The sequence below is a fragment of the Hesperophylax consimilis genome, chromosome 28 (assembly GCF_061612785.1).
Source record: "Hesperophylax consimilis isolate HC1 chromosome 28, BYU_Hcon_1.0, whole genome shotgun sequence".
In the NCBI taxonomy this organism is placed as follows: domain Eukaryota; kingdom Metazoa; phylum Arthropoda; class Insecta; order Trichoptera; family Limnephilidae; genus Hesperophylax; species Hesperophylax consimilis.
Genome location: NC_142863.1, coordinates 8,817,318 through 8,831,419, shown reverse-complemented (window position 1 = coordinate 8,831,419; position 14,102 = coordinate 8,817,318). Strand labels below are relative to the sequence as shown.

The 14,102-nt window shown below is 36.3% G+C and overlaps 1 protein-coding gene across 1 annotated transcript in view; it reads left to right on the top strand.

Moving 5' to 3' along the window:
• LOC149410140 (modular serine protease-like) overlaps nt 1-7,030 on the top strand; it is a 57,813-nt gene extending 50,783 nt beyond the window's left edge. The window contains exons 12-14 of the mRNA XM_089648487.1: nt 4,065-4,244; nt 5,869-6,028; nt 6,105-7,030. Coding sequence (XP_089504613.1) covers nt 4,065-4,244; nt 5,869-6,028; nt 6,105-6,340 — 576 coding nt within the window. The 3' untranslated portion in view covers nt 6,341-7,030. The remainder of the gene's footprint in view (nt 1-4,064; nt 4,245-5,868; nt 6,029-6,104) is intronic.
• The last annotated feature ends 7,072 nt before the right edge of the window (nt 7,031-14,102 follow it).

Here is a 14,102-nt window from a genome sequence, read left to right as displayed (position 1 = left end):
TTAAGAGATTACGTTTTAATGTAGTTGTGCACAACATTAAAGGAAATAAAATAAGGGTTTGAAACGCCCGTCTGCAGTATCCAGAGATACTTGGTGTGAAGCAATTGAAAAATAACCAATGTTCCACACACGACAAGCATGTAAAATGAAAAACCGACATATGTTTATGTCACCATCTCTTTAAAACATATAATATTCATCGTGCTATCTCCCTCACGGCTATGACTTAAGTGTCCCTAAGCTTTCTTTTACTGAGACAAAAGACATAGTGCCATCTCGTTTACTCTATGGCTCGCATAGGAGCAGAAGATGCCAAAGTGGACATTCTTTAAATTAATCCAGTGAATCGTGTGGACTTGTGAATAAAAGCTTCTATTAAAGACAACAGATGTCACTGTTAGTCAGTCGCCGCCGCCGCTCACAGCTCTGCTGTTTCGCGGTACATTTCAAATAAATTAAGAATAAGACCAGTTGCACATTATTTATTATTGTTGTCTTATAATTTTGGGGGGTCAAACACCATTTGACCTAAGGGAAGAACCCCTACTGCTGAGGCAGTATAGTAAAACTATGCATGATCGTGTGAGAAATGTGGAGATCTTCTTTCTAACTTAATTTATAAAATTATCGAAGAAAGTTTTTTTTATATTAACTCCACACAGGAGGCCCTGAAGAAAATAATTTCCCTCAGAGCCTATGTCATCTTTGGGGATGCTGTGTGGAGGGTCTTTTTGTGGAGAGGAAGGAGTGAACATGGGTCTTGAAGAGTCCCAAGTTGTGGGAGGGAGGAAACAAAGCGGCTGGCAGTTCGTTTCACAGCCGAGCTGTTGAACCTAAGAACGAATCGTAGAAGCGACCCGTTCTCATGTGACAAATGTCAACCGTGTACAAATGTTGGGCGCGCGTTTGGCGTGTATCCCGACTACGCACCGGCGCCGAAGGGATCAATGACGCTAGTTCCTCAGAGCATCTTCCATTGTAATACCAAGTAATCCAAGTAATCACTTTATGGCTTTACATTATATAAATGATTTTATTTTTTTAAATTACTTTATTGGGTTATATAGGATTTAGACTGCACTCTTCGGGACAGTAAAAATTGTCCTGAAGAATGGAAATTGGACCAAAACCTGGGGATATGAATAACTCAATAAAGAGGGTTAAAAGTAAAAATTTTATTTACATCATTTATAATCAATTTGTATTTGTTTAGACTTTTAGAAAAAATCAATGGGTATACCAAATAATTAAAAAAAAAAACTGATATGTTTGTCCGAGACACTATCTAGGTTACACATAAATGATTTAGAACTTTGTTATCATTAAAAAAGTCAGCAACCATAAACATGGGAAAAATTAGTTGAAGATAATATTGTTAATTATGAATTTGAAATACGAGATCGATTATCAAGACGTAAAGCGTTCTCCCGGTAAGACAGAGATCCTGGGTTAGATTATAACAGTGGCGGATCCAGGGGGGGGGTCACGGTGGTCATGACCCCCCCCCTGGGCCCCAGCCCAGGGGGGGTCATGACTACCTAGGTCCTGGGCCCATCCAGGACCTAGGTGGACCACTAATTAAAATTGTTAAACATAATGTTTTTATATATTTTTTGTCACAATATAAATTTTATTTAAGTACTTTCAATATTTAATTTATTTAATATAATACTTTGTTTGACGGCAAACGCATTATTCGGGAACGAACGCATCGAAAATTCGAATGTTACCGCGTCACCGCGCACCGCCACCGGCGCGCGCTTCGGCCGCCACCTTTCATATTATTATGACACATTTCGTGTAACCACGTGTGACGCTTGCGCGCGCTTTGTTTCGACTAACGTCTAGCGTCTAGCAAAACCAGTGGCGGATCCAGGGGGGGGGTCACGGTGGTCATGACCCCCCCCCTGGGCCCCAGCCCAGGGGGGGTCATGACTACCTAGGTCCTGGGCCCATCCAGGACCTAGGTGGACCACTAATTAAAATTGTTAAACATAATGTTTTTATATATTTTTTGTCACAATATAAATTTTATTTAAGTACTTCCAATATTTAATTTATTTAATATAATACTTTGTTTGACGGCAAACGCATTATTCGGGAACGAACGCATCGAAAATTCGAATGTTACCGCGTCACCGCGCACCGCCACCGGCGCGCGCTTCGGCCGCCACCTTTCATATTGTTATGACACATTTCGTGTAACCACGTGTGACGCTTGCGCGCGCTTTGTTTCGACTAACGTCTAGCGTCTAGCAAAACCTAACCTCAATCGGAACGACTAAACTTTATTAATAAAGTGTTTACTTTTATTTGTTTACTAAGTTAAAAAAAATAAGTTCCAATATAAGTAATAGTGTTCTTAAAAATTGTTGCTGCAAATTCAATTCATTACAAGAAATGGTAAGTAATCTAATCAGTTTCTTCATTATGCCAGTGTATGTGTGTTTAAACTCAAATGTTATTTGTTAATATTCTAAGGCTGGGGTTAGACTCGTACGTTTTTTTCCTGTAAATTGCTCTTGAAGGCGAGTTTGGCCAAATTCCCAATGTAAACGACACCAAAAGTCACTTAACGTAATTTTAGTAAGTTACAGAACTTATTCTTTCGGAAGTTTTTTGACAGGTCTGGACAGGTCTAACGCGCCCGCGCGAATTACCAGCCTTCCTATACTTCCTAAAGCAATTCTTAAGGCGAGACACAACCTCGTTCATCGAGGTTTTGCCCAAGGCTAACATTTTAATTTATTTCGGCGAAATTATAATTGAATTTAAAAAAAATAAAATTGCCACACGAGGGATGCAGGTTATTTATATTTTAGATTAATAAAACAATACCTTACAATTAATATATTTTACGTTCAACGATTTTAAAACTTTATAACCCGTGTATAACTATAAAGTTAGCGGACTTAGCGGTAAGTACCAGATTTTATTTTTCTAGATGATGAATTAATAACTTCGGAAGTGGACACATTTTTAATATTTGTAACAAATTCTTCAGAATCAATTAAAATGAAGGCTAAAAGTGTGGATAGATTTTTTTACTAAGATTACGAAAACGTTAGTAATTTTTTTTAGAAATGCATAGTATTATTTTTAATGATGGATTTTGAATGATTTACATGAAAATGTTCCGTCTCCGATTATGTTCCCTTAATTTTGTAAAATTCCACACTGATTATTTTTTTTATACGGCAACACTTTGATATCCGGCGAATTTTTGAATTTGACGTTTAACGTTCACTAGATTTATTGTTTGTTCTCTGCGAACTTAACCACTTAACCTTTGATTTGACTTTTTGCATGAGTAGGTGGTTTGGTATATTTATGCTTTTTGCTAAAGATGGCGGTGTTTTGACAGATGTTATGAACAGAACTCCGTACAATTTCATGCCATTTTTGTGACATTCGTGTGGAAAACGTTCTTTTTTAAATGACTTTCGGCTAGTTAATTACCGTTTTTTTGCACATATAAAATTATGTCCCGTCTTTCCGGTTTATAAAAAATGGTCTGATTTTTCGAGTTGAAATTTTAAAAAAATCACCAGGGTTTCAAAAATACGATTAAAAAAAAATACGGAACGTCTTATTGAATATTTGCCTAAACCGAAGCCTAGATTGCCTAGACCTAAGTCCTCCATCACAACACAAGCAAGCATTTTCGGCTTTCTGTGGTGGTGGTAGGAGTTATTGTTGGGTTATTCGTAACCCGGGAATGTTTGTCTTTCTTTAAAAAAAAAAAAAAAAAAAACTTGACCACGACTACGTGACCCCCCCCTGGCGCCAAAGCTGGATCCGCCCTTGGATTATAATGACGTAAAGCGTTCTTCCGGTAAGACAGAGATCCTGGGTTCGATTATAATGACGTAAAGCGTTCTCCCGGTAAGACAGAGATCATGGGTTCGATTCCCAGATAAGACCATTACATTCTTCATTTTTTAAGTCTTGTTCTATTTCATGTTTCTGTTTCATTTAGATGTATTAGTATTATCATTCTCTTCAATGAAAGTAAACCTCAAATTGAAGTTATTCTAATAAAATTTAATTCTTTTTGGTTTCAGGTGACTCAAATCTTCTTCCCTGAAGATTACGGAGGTTCAGACTTTAGATATCAAAGTGACATAGCGCTGGTGCAGTTGAACTCCCCGCTCAAATTCAGCGGCTCCGTGCTGCCAATCTGCTTCAAGTTCGATGACGAATCTTTTAACCGATACCAACTAATGGCAGGAAAAGTGGGAAAGGTAAGAAAATTTATATCATTAGTAATACAGCTAGTATATATAAATAAAAATTTTCGTTTGTTCAACATCTTAAATCTTCGAAAATTCTTCACCGATTTCTTTGAAATTTTCACACAACTTTGCATTTGAATACGTGTTTTTATATACCTAAATTTTGTACAGGGTGTCCGGGGTCAAAGTACGCTAATTTATAGTGTAATTCTACATGATAGTACAAAATATATAGATAAAATAAATAGATAGTAAAAAAGGCAGATAACTTTTTTTCAAAAAATTTTACGTTTTAAGGTAGTTTTTAGGTAAAACAATTGTTTGTATGAGAAAATAAATATTATTGTTTTGAAAAATATTTTGTAATGGAAAATAAACATTGGAATTTCGAAAAAAATATTTTTCACTTTTACTTCTACCATCATGTAGAATCACCTCTCGAAGTTATCGCACTATACCCCGTGATACCCTGTATGTCACCTGTGTAAAAAAAAAAAATTAATACAGCGCCATCTGTTGGACGTAAAAGCAACACACGCTATTGTTTCTCTTTCTGCACAGACAAAATATGGCACAGCAACGCGTGGCGGGGTACAGCTAGTAACATATACAGGGTTTTCGATATTGATATTGCTTAATGGTTTCGTTGCTTGTGTGGCACGTAGCGCCATCTTGTTGAAAGTAAACGTTGTCCAGATCAATACCATCCAATTCCGGCCATAAAAAATCATTCATCATCTCTCGATAGGCGCAATCCATTCACCGTAACTGTTCCTCCAGCCGCATTTTCGTTAAAGTAAGGTCCAATGACTCCGCTGGACCATAAACCGCACCAAATAGTCACACGTTGAGGATAGAGAGGCTTTTCAACAATAACTCTTGGGTTTTCCGAGCCCCAGATGCGACAATTTTGCTTGTTGACGAAGCCACCGAGGTGGAAATGGCCGCCCCAAGCCTCAACTAAAGCCACGGTGGGTCGCCGCTATCCAGAGCGGATTCGGCGTCCCGATGATAGGTTGGAAGTACATTAATAATGCATTGCTATCATTTATATTATGTACTAAATTCATATATGTATTTTTTTTCTCACCTAAATAAGGTTAAAATATATTTTTTTCATTATTTTCATTGTTAGTATTTATTATCTATATCGTTATCCAATGCTTATTTTATCTGTTATCTATTGCTATTGTTTGTTGGTATGTATTTAATAGACGAATTTAAGGGTGGAGGTGTTATATGGTAAGACTGTATCTACCTACTGCGTAGGTATACCCAACATTATTGTAACCAGCCAGTTCTAAAAAAACAGCCTTGCAAGCAACTGCGTGTTTACTTTACCTCCGTATATTACAAGAATGACGACACTTTTTCTAGCGCCTGCGTGTTTATGATGTTTATGGTTGCACATTTATTTTTAAAGATTTAAAACACCTCACAAGCACAGCAAACACTATTTTAAGGAAATCTAACTGACTGGAGATCAAATTCACTAGTTGATTTCAACTTTAGAACACTTTCTAGTGTGTTTACTTGCAAAAATATACTTGTTTTGGTAATTTTGAAGTGGAGGTTATTTCACTGTATATTTTTGTCTACTATGTACATTAATATAAAGCTAATGTTTCGGCAGGTTGCTGGTTGGGGATTGACGGAGAGTGGCAATACATCGGAAGAACTGCGCGTCCTTCGCATGCCGGTCATTGACAAAAACAAATGTAAAAACGAAGTCAAACCATACCAATTCCACCTTTTAGTGCTCCCGGACAAGCTGTGCGCTGGTTACATAAATGGTTGGTTTACTTACTGATATCAAACGCAATTAACGATGTAAATAATTTCCACGTTCTAAAATATATATTCTTCTAGGTTCCGCCGTATGCAAGGGCGACAGCGGAGGTGGGCTGGTATTTCCAGAGTACAGGCCAGATCTGGAAGAGAATGTGTGGCATCTCCGCGCACTGGTGTCTTTGGGTCCGATGGAGACTACGGATGGCAAATGCCGAATTGAAACCTATGCGGCGTTTACTGAGATCTACAAGCACGTACACTGGATGTCTGAAACGTTGAGGATGTTGAAAGTACTCGAGAAGAGTTACAAATAACCATTCCTAAGTCACAAGCATCGGACCAAGCATTTTCTAGAAATTGACACCGAAACCTGACTTTAAAATATGTATAAAAAAGAAAATGCATTATCTCGCACACGAAAGATCGGAAGAAGCATCGCTTTTTAACTTTCGTTTGTCTGCGCGAAGTTTTCCTGCAAGTTCGCTCAATCGACTAGTTTTATAAAGTTCAATTTTCAAATTCGAATTTGAGGCAATTTGTTATTTTTTTTTACTTTTCGGGAAGACTATTAAAATATGATCTTTGATTTCATTTCAACTTGGTTTATAAACATTCGCATTTAAATACGAATAAAAATGTAAAAATCAATAATCATCAAGAAAATAAATACTTAACGTGGTACACGTTTCTCAAAAGCGCTTCACCGCTTTTGCGTTGGTAGCAGTTAGTGGGTCATGAATTGCACCGGGGGAGAGGGGATTAATAAGAAGGTACCCAGCCCAGATCCCTGAGACGCTTTGGTATCGAATATCGATTTGCCAAATGCTCATAGTGTGCCTTCCCACAGGTTAAATATTATTATTGCGCATTATTTATTGTGAAGAAAATAAAGTAATTTGGATGTTATTTGTGTAACGGTGAATTTTTTCTTTATTGTTTTAATAGAATCTTTGAAACTTTGCAATGAAATCTTTGTAATTTATTCTTTGAAACTATGTAATGTAATCGTTGAACCTTTGTAAAGAAGTCTTTGAATCTTTTTAATTTAATCTTTGTAATGTAATCTTGGAATCTTTGTAATGAAAACTTTGAATCTTTGTAATGAAATCTTTGAATCTTTGTAATATAATCTTAATATTTGAAATTTAGATGTCTTTCATTTTTCATTTGCACCCTTCAATCCAATAATTTCATGCGTAATATACTTTTTTTAATCATCTATTTTAGGAGTATTTTTTAATCTTATTAATATATAAATTAATATATGAAGTCTCGTGGCGCTGCCTGTGCTCTAACGCTGGTGCGCCGGGCTCCGTGGTGGGTGCGAATACGAACTGTGGCTTGTTCGTGTTATTATTTATTTTGTAGTCAATGGCTCCCTCCGGGAATTCCATTGGCACGTTGAATTTGGCACATTTAGTGCGTCGCTTGATTGTCGGATTCAGGTAACCTTTCCGAATATTGAAGTTCATTTTTCGAGCCTGGTTAGTGCCGTTCGAGGAGGGAGGCGGGGAATAAGTTCGGTAAAAATAATCTATGGTTAGGTATTTGGACCGATCTGAATGTCGTCGGTCGACCAATTGCCCTTAGCGCCTTTCGGCTCCGCAAAATCGGCTAGACCGATTGTCTGCGTTTACCGCGTTTTACCACCATTCAAATCATCATTTAAGATCAGTCTATTTTCTATGATGACAGTAACTCTATTTGCCGTGGTAACAAACTTGCCAATCCACCAGAAAATCCAGACTAGTCGCAAAAAAGCCTCTCTGCTCTGATCTCCTCCGATCTGCTCTGCTCTCAAATTCTCTGAAACAACCGGTCCTTTCAACTGTCAAAAAACAAATGGTCGATTGATGACTTTCTCATACGTGAATTTCAGTAAAACAACTGGACCTCAATGACTTTGCTCGTCGTTACGCAAAAAACTATGTTTTTTTCGATGTCAACTTCTAATTCAAATACTTGGTTTTTATTGAAACCTTATTCCGGGTTTAAAATTGCTCTATTTGTTTTTTTTTGTATTAATCTTATTTAGGGACGTATTAGCGAGTGTCTTATTGTTGCAAAGTGTTTGTTAAGACACCAACGACAGCGGCTACATCACAAACGAAAGCGAAAATGACCGTGCACGAGAAATCTTGGACACAGCAAATTTTTAAACCTGTACCAGCACAATTTCATCTATAATAATAACGATCGCTTACTAGACTTGGTACTATCAAACATCCCTAAAATATCTGTAGAACTGTCTAATGATCCGCTCCTACCTGCCGACAATCACCATCCTCCCCTATACACGAAATTAAACATACCCCGTGATAACGATGCCAAACCTGAACAAAAAACTCTGAACTTTAAACGAGCAAACTTTGACTCAATTAACTGCCATTTCTCAAATATAGACTGGTCTTTTTTGTGTGATGAAAATATTGATAAATCTTTAGACACACTTTATTTTACATTTTCTAACACTATTAAATCCTATGTACCTTTTTACACGCCGAAAAAGTATACTTACCCAGTTTGGTTCTCATCGGAGCTAACTGCCTCTCTTCAGCAAAAAAAAAGACAACACAAAAAATTCAAACAAAGCAAATCCATAGCTGATTATATAAACTTTAGGGAAACTAGGAAAAAATGTAAAGATCTTTCTAAACATTGCTACAAAATGTACATAACTACCATCGAGAATAATGTTTTTAAATCCAAAAATCTCTGGAAATTTCTAAAAAAAATAAACAATGAAAACACGGATTACCCACCAATAATGCAAATGAATGGAATCAGTGCAAACAATACACAAGACATTGTAAACCTTTTTTCAGATTTCTTCAAAAACGTATACGATGACGAAACCCCCGATGATAAAATACCCGAATACAAATTTAGTAATACTACACACTTAACAAATTGCCATATCACACAAAAATCTTGCGAACAGAAATTACTTTCCTTAGACACTGAAAAATCTGCTGGCCCAGACAACATTCCACCAATATTCCTTAAAAAATGCTCCAATGCATTATCTAAACCGCTTACAGTACTATTCAACCGCCTCTTGTTCCTTGGATATTTTCCAAGCCGCTGGAAATCGAGCTTCATTACACCTATCCTCAAAAAAGGAGACGACACTGACATAACCAATTATCGCCCCATTTGTATACAGTCAGTACTTTCTAAGCTTTTTGAATCAATGGTCCTTGATGAAATCTATCCCAAATTAATAAAACTAATCGACCAAAAACAACACGGTTTTATCAAAGGTAGATCAACCGCAACTAACGTAACAATATTTCAAAACTTTATATTAGAATCTTTCGCAAAAAATAAACAAGTCGACTGCATATATACAGACTTTTCAAAAGCATTCGACAAAGTATCCCATAAACTACTAACCCGAAAACTATTTGCCCTAGGAGTAAGAGACAACATGCTAAAATGGTTTACTAGCTATTTAACTAATCGTAAACTATTTGTTAAAATAAAATCTTTGCTATCGAAAGCTTTCTGTGCGACCAGTGGCCTACCGCAAGGTAGTCACCTTGGTCCCGTTTTGTTTCTCATTTTCATTAACGATATAACAAATTGCTTCGACGATGTCGAGGTATTGCTCTTTGCTGATGACATCAAGCTATACAAAAAAATAACTGATGTAAATCATTGCCAAATACTACAATCAAATATTAATAAGTTTAAAGATTGGTGCGTACAAAATAATCTGTTTTTAAATGTAGACAAATGCAAAACCCTGACTTTCTGCAGAAATAAAAATCCTGTTTTATTTGAATATTCCATTAACAATACAGCTTTAGAAACAGAGGCGGATTTGCCCTTAGGCCTATGTAGGCCCGGGCCTAGGGCGGCCAGGTATTAGGGGCGGCCAATCGTGACAAAAAAGTCACAGATGATAACAAGAAATTACTTCCTAAGTACCTAAATATTCTACGTACGAAATAGCGATATGCAAGAGCGTGTTCACACACAGCACACAGCGCGCCCCCACGCCCCGCAGCCGCCCTCGCCACAAGGTCAAAAGGCCTCCCTCACCCAGTCTCTCTCAATCCGGCCCGCCACGCAGCAGGTGGGCAGACGTATCCGCCGCCAAGACCTGGACAAATCTCACCCCATGAACCATGAATGATAATGGCAGGAAAATTAAAACGGTTTTGACCCTAGGAACTTACTGAAAAGTTTGGATACTCCTGGTCAATATGATGGGTACTGAGAAAGGGGCGGCTACCTGGTCTGGGGCCTAGGGCGGCCAAGACTGCAAATCCGCCTCTGTTTAGAAAGAGTCACGGAAATGAGAGATCTCGGAATTATTTTGGATGAAAAACTAAGTTTCGCCAATCATATCCACCAAATTGTAAACAAAGGCATGAAAACACTAGGCTTCGTATTAAGAACAACTAAAAACTTTAACTCCATACAAGCCATTAAACTGTTATACATATCTCTAGTTAGAAGCATAATTGAATATAACTCAGTAGTTTGGTCTCCCTCTTACAAAATTCACATTAATAACATTGAGCGAATACAAAAAAAAATTCTGCGTTTTATAAATTTTAAATTAAATATCCCACTAGAAGACTTACAATATCATTTCTTATTAAACACTCTAAAAATACACACATTGGAAGACAGGCGTAAAATAAACGATTTAACTTTTTTATTCAAGATTCTAAACTCTAAATTCGACTGTTGCGAACTTCTGCAACTCATAAACTTACGAATACCTACAATAACAACACGACAAAATACACTATTCCACTGCAACACACATAAGCGCAATTACATTGCGAACTCCCCAATACAACGGTTTCACACTATGGGAAACCAATACTTAGGTGATGTCGATATATTTAACATTAACTTTGCGAATTTTGTGGATTATGTAAAAGACCTATTTCAATACTATTCCTAAATGGAAGTTATATTTTTGTAAACCAGTCAAATCGCTGTATTTTTTAATTTATGTTCTTGATATTTTTAATTTTGTTTCTCGCATATACTTATGTAATTTTATTTTTATTATTTCTTTCTTTTCTTTCTTATGTTTCAAAACTGTCATTAAATTTGTACCACCCACATGTAAAAGCCCTCTGGGCGTTAAATAAATAAATAAATAAATAAATAAATAAAGAGTGTTAAGTCTAATTATATAAAAAAAAAAAATATATAGCGCATTTGAAATACACAAAAAAATATTGCAAACTGTACAAAAGTGATGAAAGTACCGAAGGGTTAATAAATAAATAAATAAAAACAACTTAAGGCGAAGCTTAATGCCAGCGCCCTTGAGGTATTTTTGCACAAAAACGGCGCTATAAAAGTCATCCAGGTATTATTATTATTATTAAATCACTATTTTAATTAATCTTTGTATCGAATTGGTGTACATTATGAATACCAAAAAATATGCTTAAGATAAATTGAAGGTTTTCCTATCGCTTCGCTTGAGTAGAATACAAATAAAAAAATAAATTACTCAGTAAAAAATATAAATGCAAACTACTAAAAAATATTTTTTTCAATAGAAATGTATGAATGCAAAAAGGAAACAACTTTAAAAAAATACAGTATTATAGCTAAGATTATCTGTGACAGTTTCACTTGATTAACTTTTTTGCTTTCTTATAAAATTATTTACAAAATAAATAAAAACCAGTTTTGTGCTAGAAATCGAACGTTTCTAGACTCCCGTTTGTCAAGCGATTTTAATGCCAATTACCTACGCTATAAGGTATACCAAGAATATACACATTTTTGGTTTGTAGCTTCCTCTTAAGGCGACACAAGACTCTAATAACAGGGATTTGCTCGAAACTCACATTTCAATTAATTCTGACGAATTCGTTACTATAATATACAGGGTGTATCGGCAAGTACCCGACAAACTTTAACCAGCTATTCCTCAGCACATTTGGAGTAAAAAATGTTATTGGCGCTTTGCTGTCCGGTTACATTTTTTTTCCATTAAAAACAAAAAATAAATAAAAAATCCACACTCCGTCACTGTCATTTGCATTGTTTCTCGCGTTCAACAGCTGTTATTAGCAAGTTCGTCAAAAAGTGTCCTCGCTCTTTCGTACACACTAAATAATAATAGTTAAAAATGAGACGAATGGTGCCGTGCCATTTCGTTGTGATTGTAAAAGCGCGCCAACGTAGGTACGTACGTACATTATTCAACGAAACTCGAACAAAATATTGCCAGACGGGTTTTCAAACTTTGACAAAGGATAAAACATTGGTGACATGTGGTGAAAATATGAATAATAAATTTATCAAAAAAAAATGTTACCGGACAGCAAAGTGCACATAACATTTTTTTACTCCAAACGTGCTAAGGAATAGCTGGTTAAAGTTTGTCGGGTACGTGCTGATACACCCTGTATACATATCCCCACGGATGTAAATTATTTATATATAAAATAAATAAAAACAGTACCTTAGCATTAAAATATTTGATGTATGTTTTTTTGAAAATTTTATAAAATTTTTTCAGCTATGAAATTAGCAGTAAGTACCAGATTTTATTTTTCTAGACGATGAATTAGTAACTTTCCGAGGTATTCGTCTAGAAACAATTGAGATTTTAGTAATAAGCTCATCAGAAATAACTAAAATAAACCCCACAGAAAGATCAGTTTTCTAGGCCTATAGGGCAAATTCGACCGTAGGTCCGTCCATTACGCCAAATATTTTTTGACACAACTTCTTCACTTATGTCGTAAAGATTCCCACTTAATTTTACAGATTTGCTAAGGCAAATTAAACCATAGGTCTGTCCAATACACTAGGGCCGCGCATCACATATTTTTGTGCATGGCTTCTTTACTTACGTCGTTAAGATTCTGACTTTATTTGAGGGAATTGTCCTGTCTTGATGGAAATATTTCAAAAGTAGTTGTTCTATGTAATGAATCATCTAGTGGATTAACTAACCGCTGAAAACAAACTATTCTCAGGTTGAAACCTCACAAGAGCGTCCCTGCCTGTGCAGTGTATAGACAGGGGAACTATGTCACAACCCTGTTGGGCGGCGTTATGAGGCGGAATAAGGTAGGGGCTGTAGGAAGGGATTTGTTAATGCGGGCCTTGAAGAGGCTCGGATTATAGGAGGGAGGAAAAACAGATGCCGGTAGCTCGTTCCACATACGAGCCGACTTACACAAAAAGGAGTCGTAAAAACGGCCCGTTCTCATGAAGCTAACGTCAACCGTGAACGGGTGTTCAGCTCGTGTCCGTCGAGTTTCGCGCACGTGCACCGGTGCATCAGGAATCAATGCTGCTAGCTCCTTGGAGCAGGCTCCATTGAAATACCTGTAGAACAGACACAGCATGCCTACATTGCGTCTATGCATTAGAGAAGGCAATCGGTCTGTTAACAACGGATTGTCAATCAGACGGATCGTTCTCCTTTGCACAGATTCAAGCAGGTTTATTAAGTATTTTGGGGCACCAGCCCAAAGGTGGCTCCCAAATTCAAAAGTTGGGCGGACTTGAGACTTGTACAGGGTCAGCAGCTGAAATTTTAAATTGATTATTAAAAATTTACTGATTATTTTACTGACTAATTTAGATTGATTATAAATTAATAAGGCATAGTAAAATTAAGCAATTTACATAAGTTTTGGTGAGATGGAAGCATGCAATTATCTACGTAAATGTCAAATTTGACATGACATGTGTCAATTCTAACGCCTCGAAAAAAGAACTATGAAGCGGTTTATCAATGATTTAGCATAAAATTTTAGCGATGAATGTTGTACATAGTGAGGATAAGGACTGACTGATATACCGGACTTATCCAAATGTTAACTAGGACAATGATAAAAAAGCATCATTTTATTAAAATAATTTATAAAGTGTTGTTCTTGTATTGTTTTGTATTTATTATGCTTATATAATGCACTTCCATAATGTGGATTGACTAGATGATCATTTGTGGAAAAGTGTGTGGAAGGGTTTAGTTTTTCCTGTGGAGAAGATTTAACCCGGATATAAAGTCGAAAGAAAAAGTTTAAAAAAATAAAATAATTTATTAAAACAATTCAAAAATATGTTAAAATA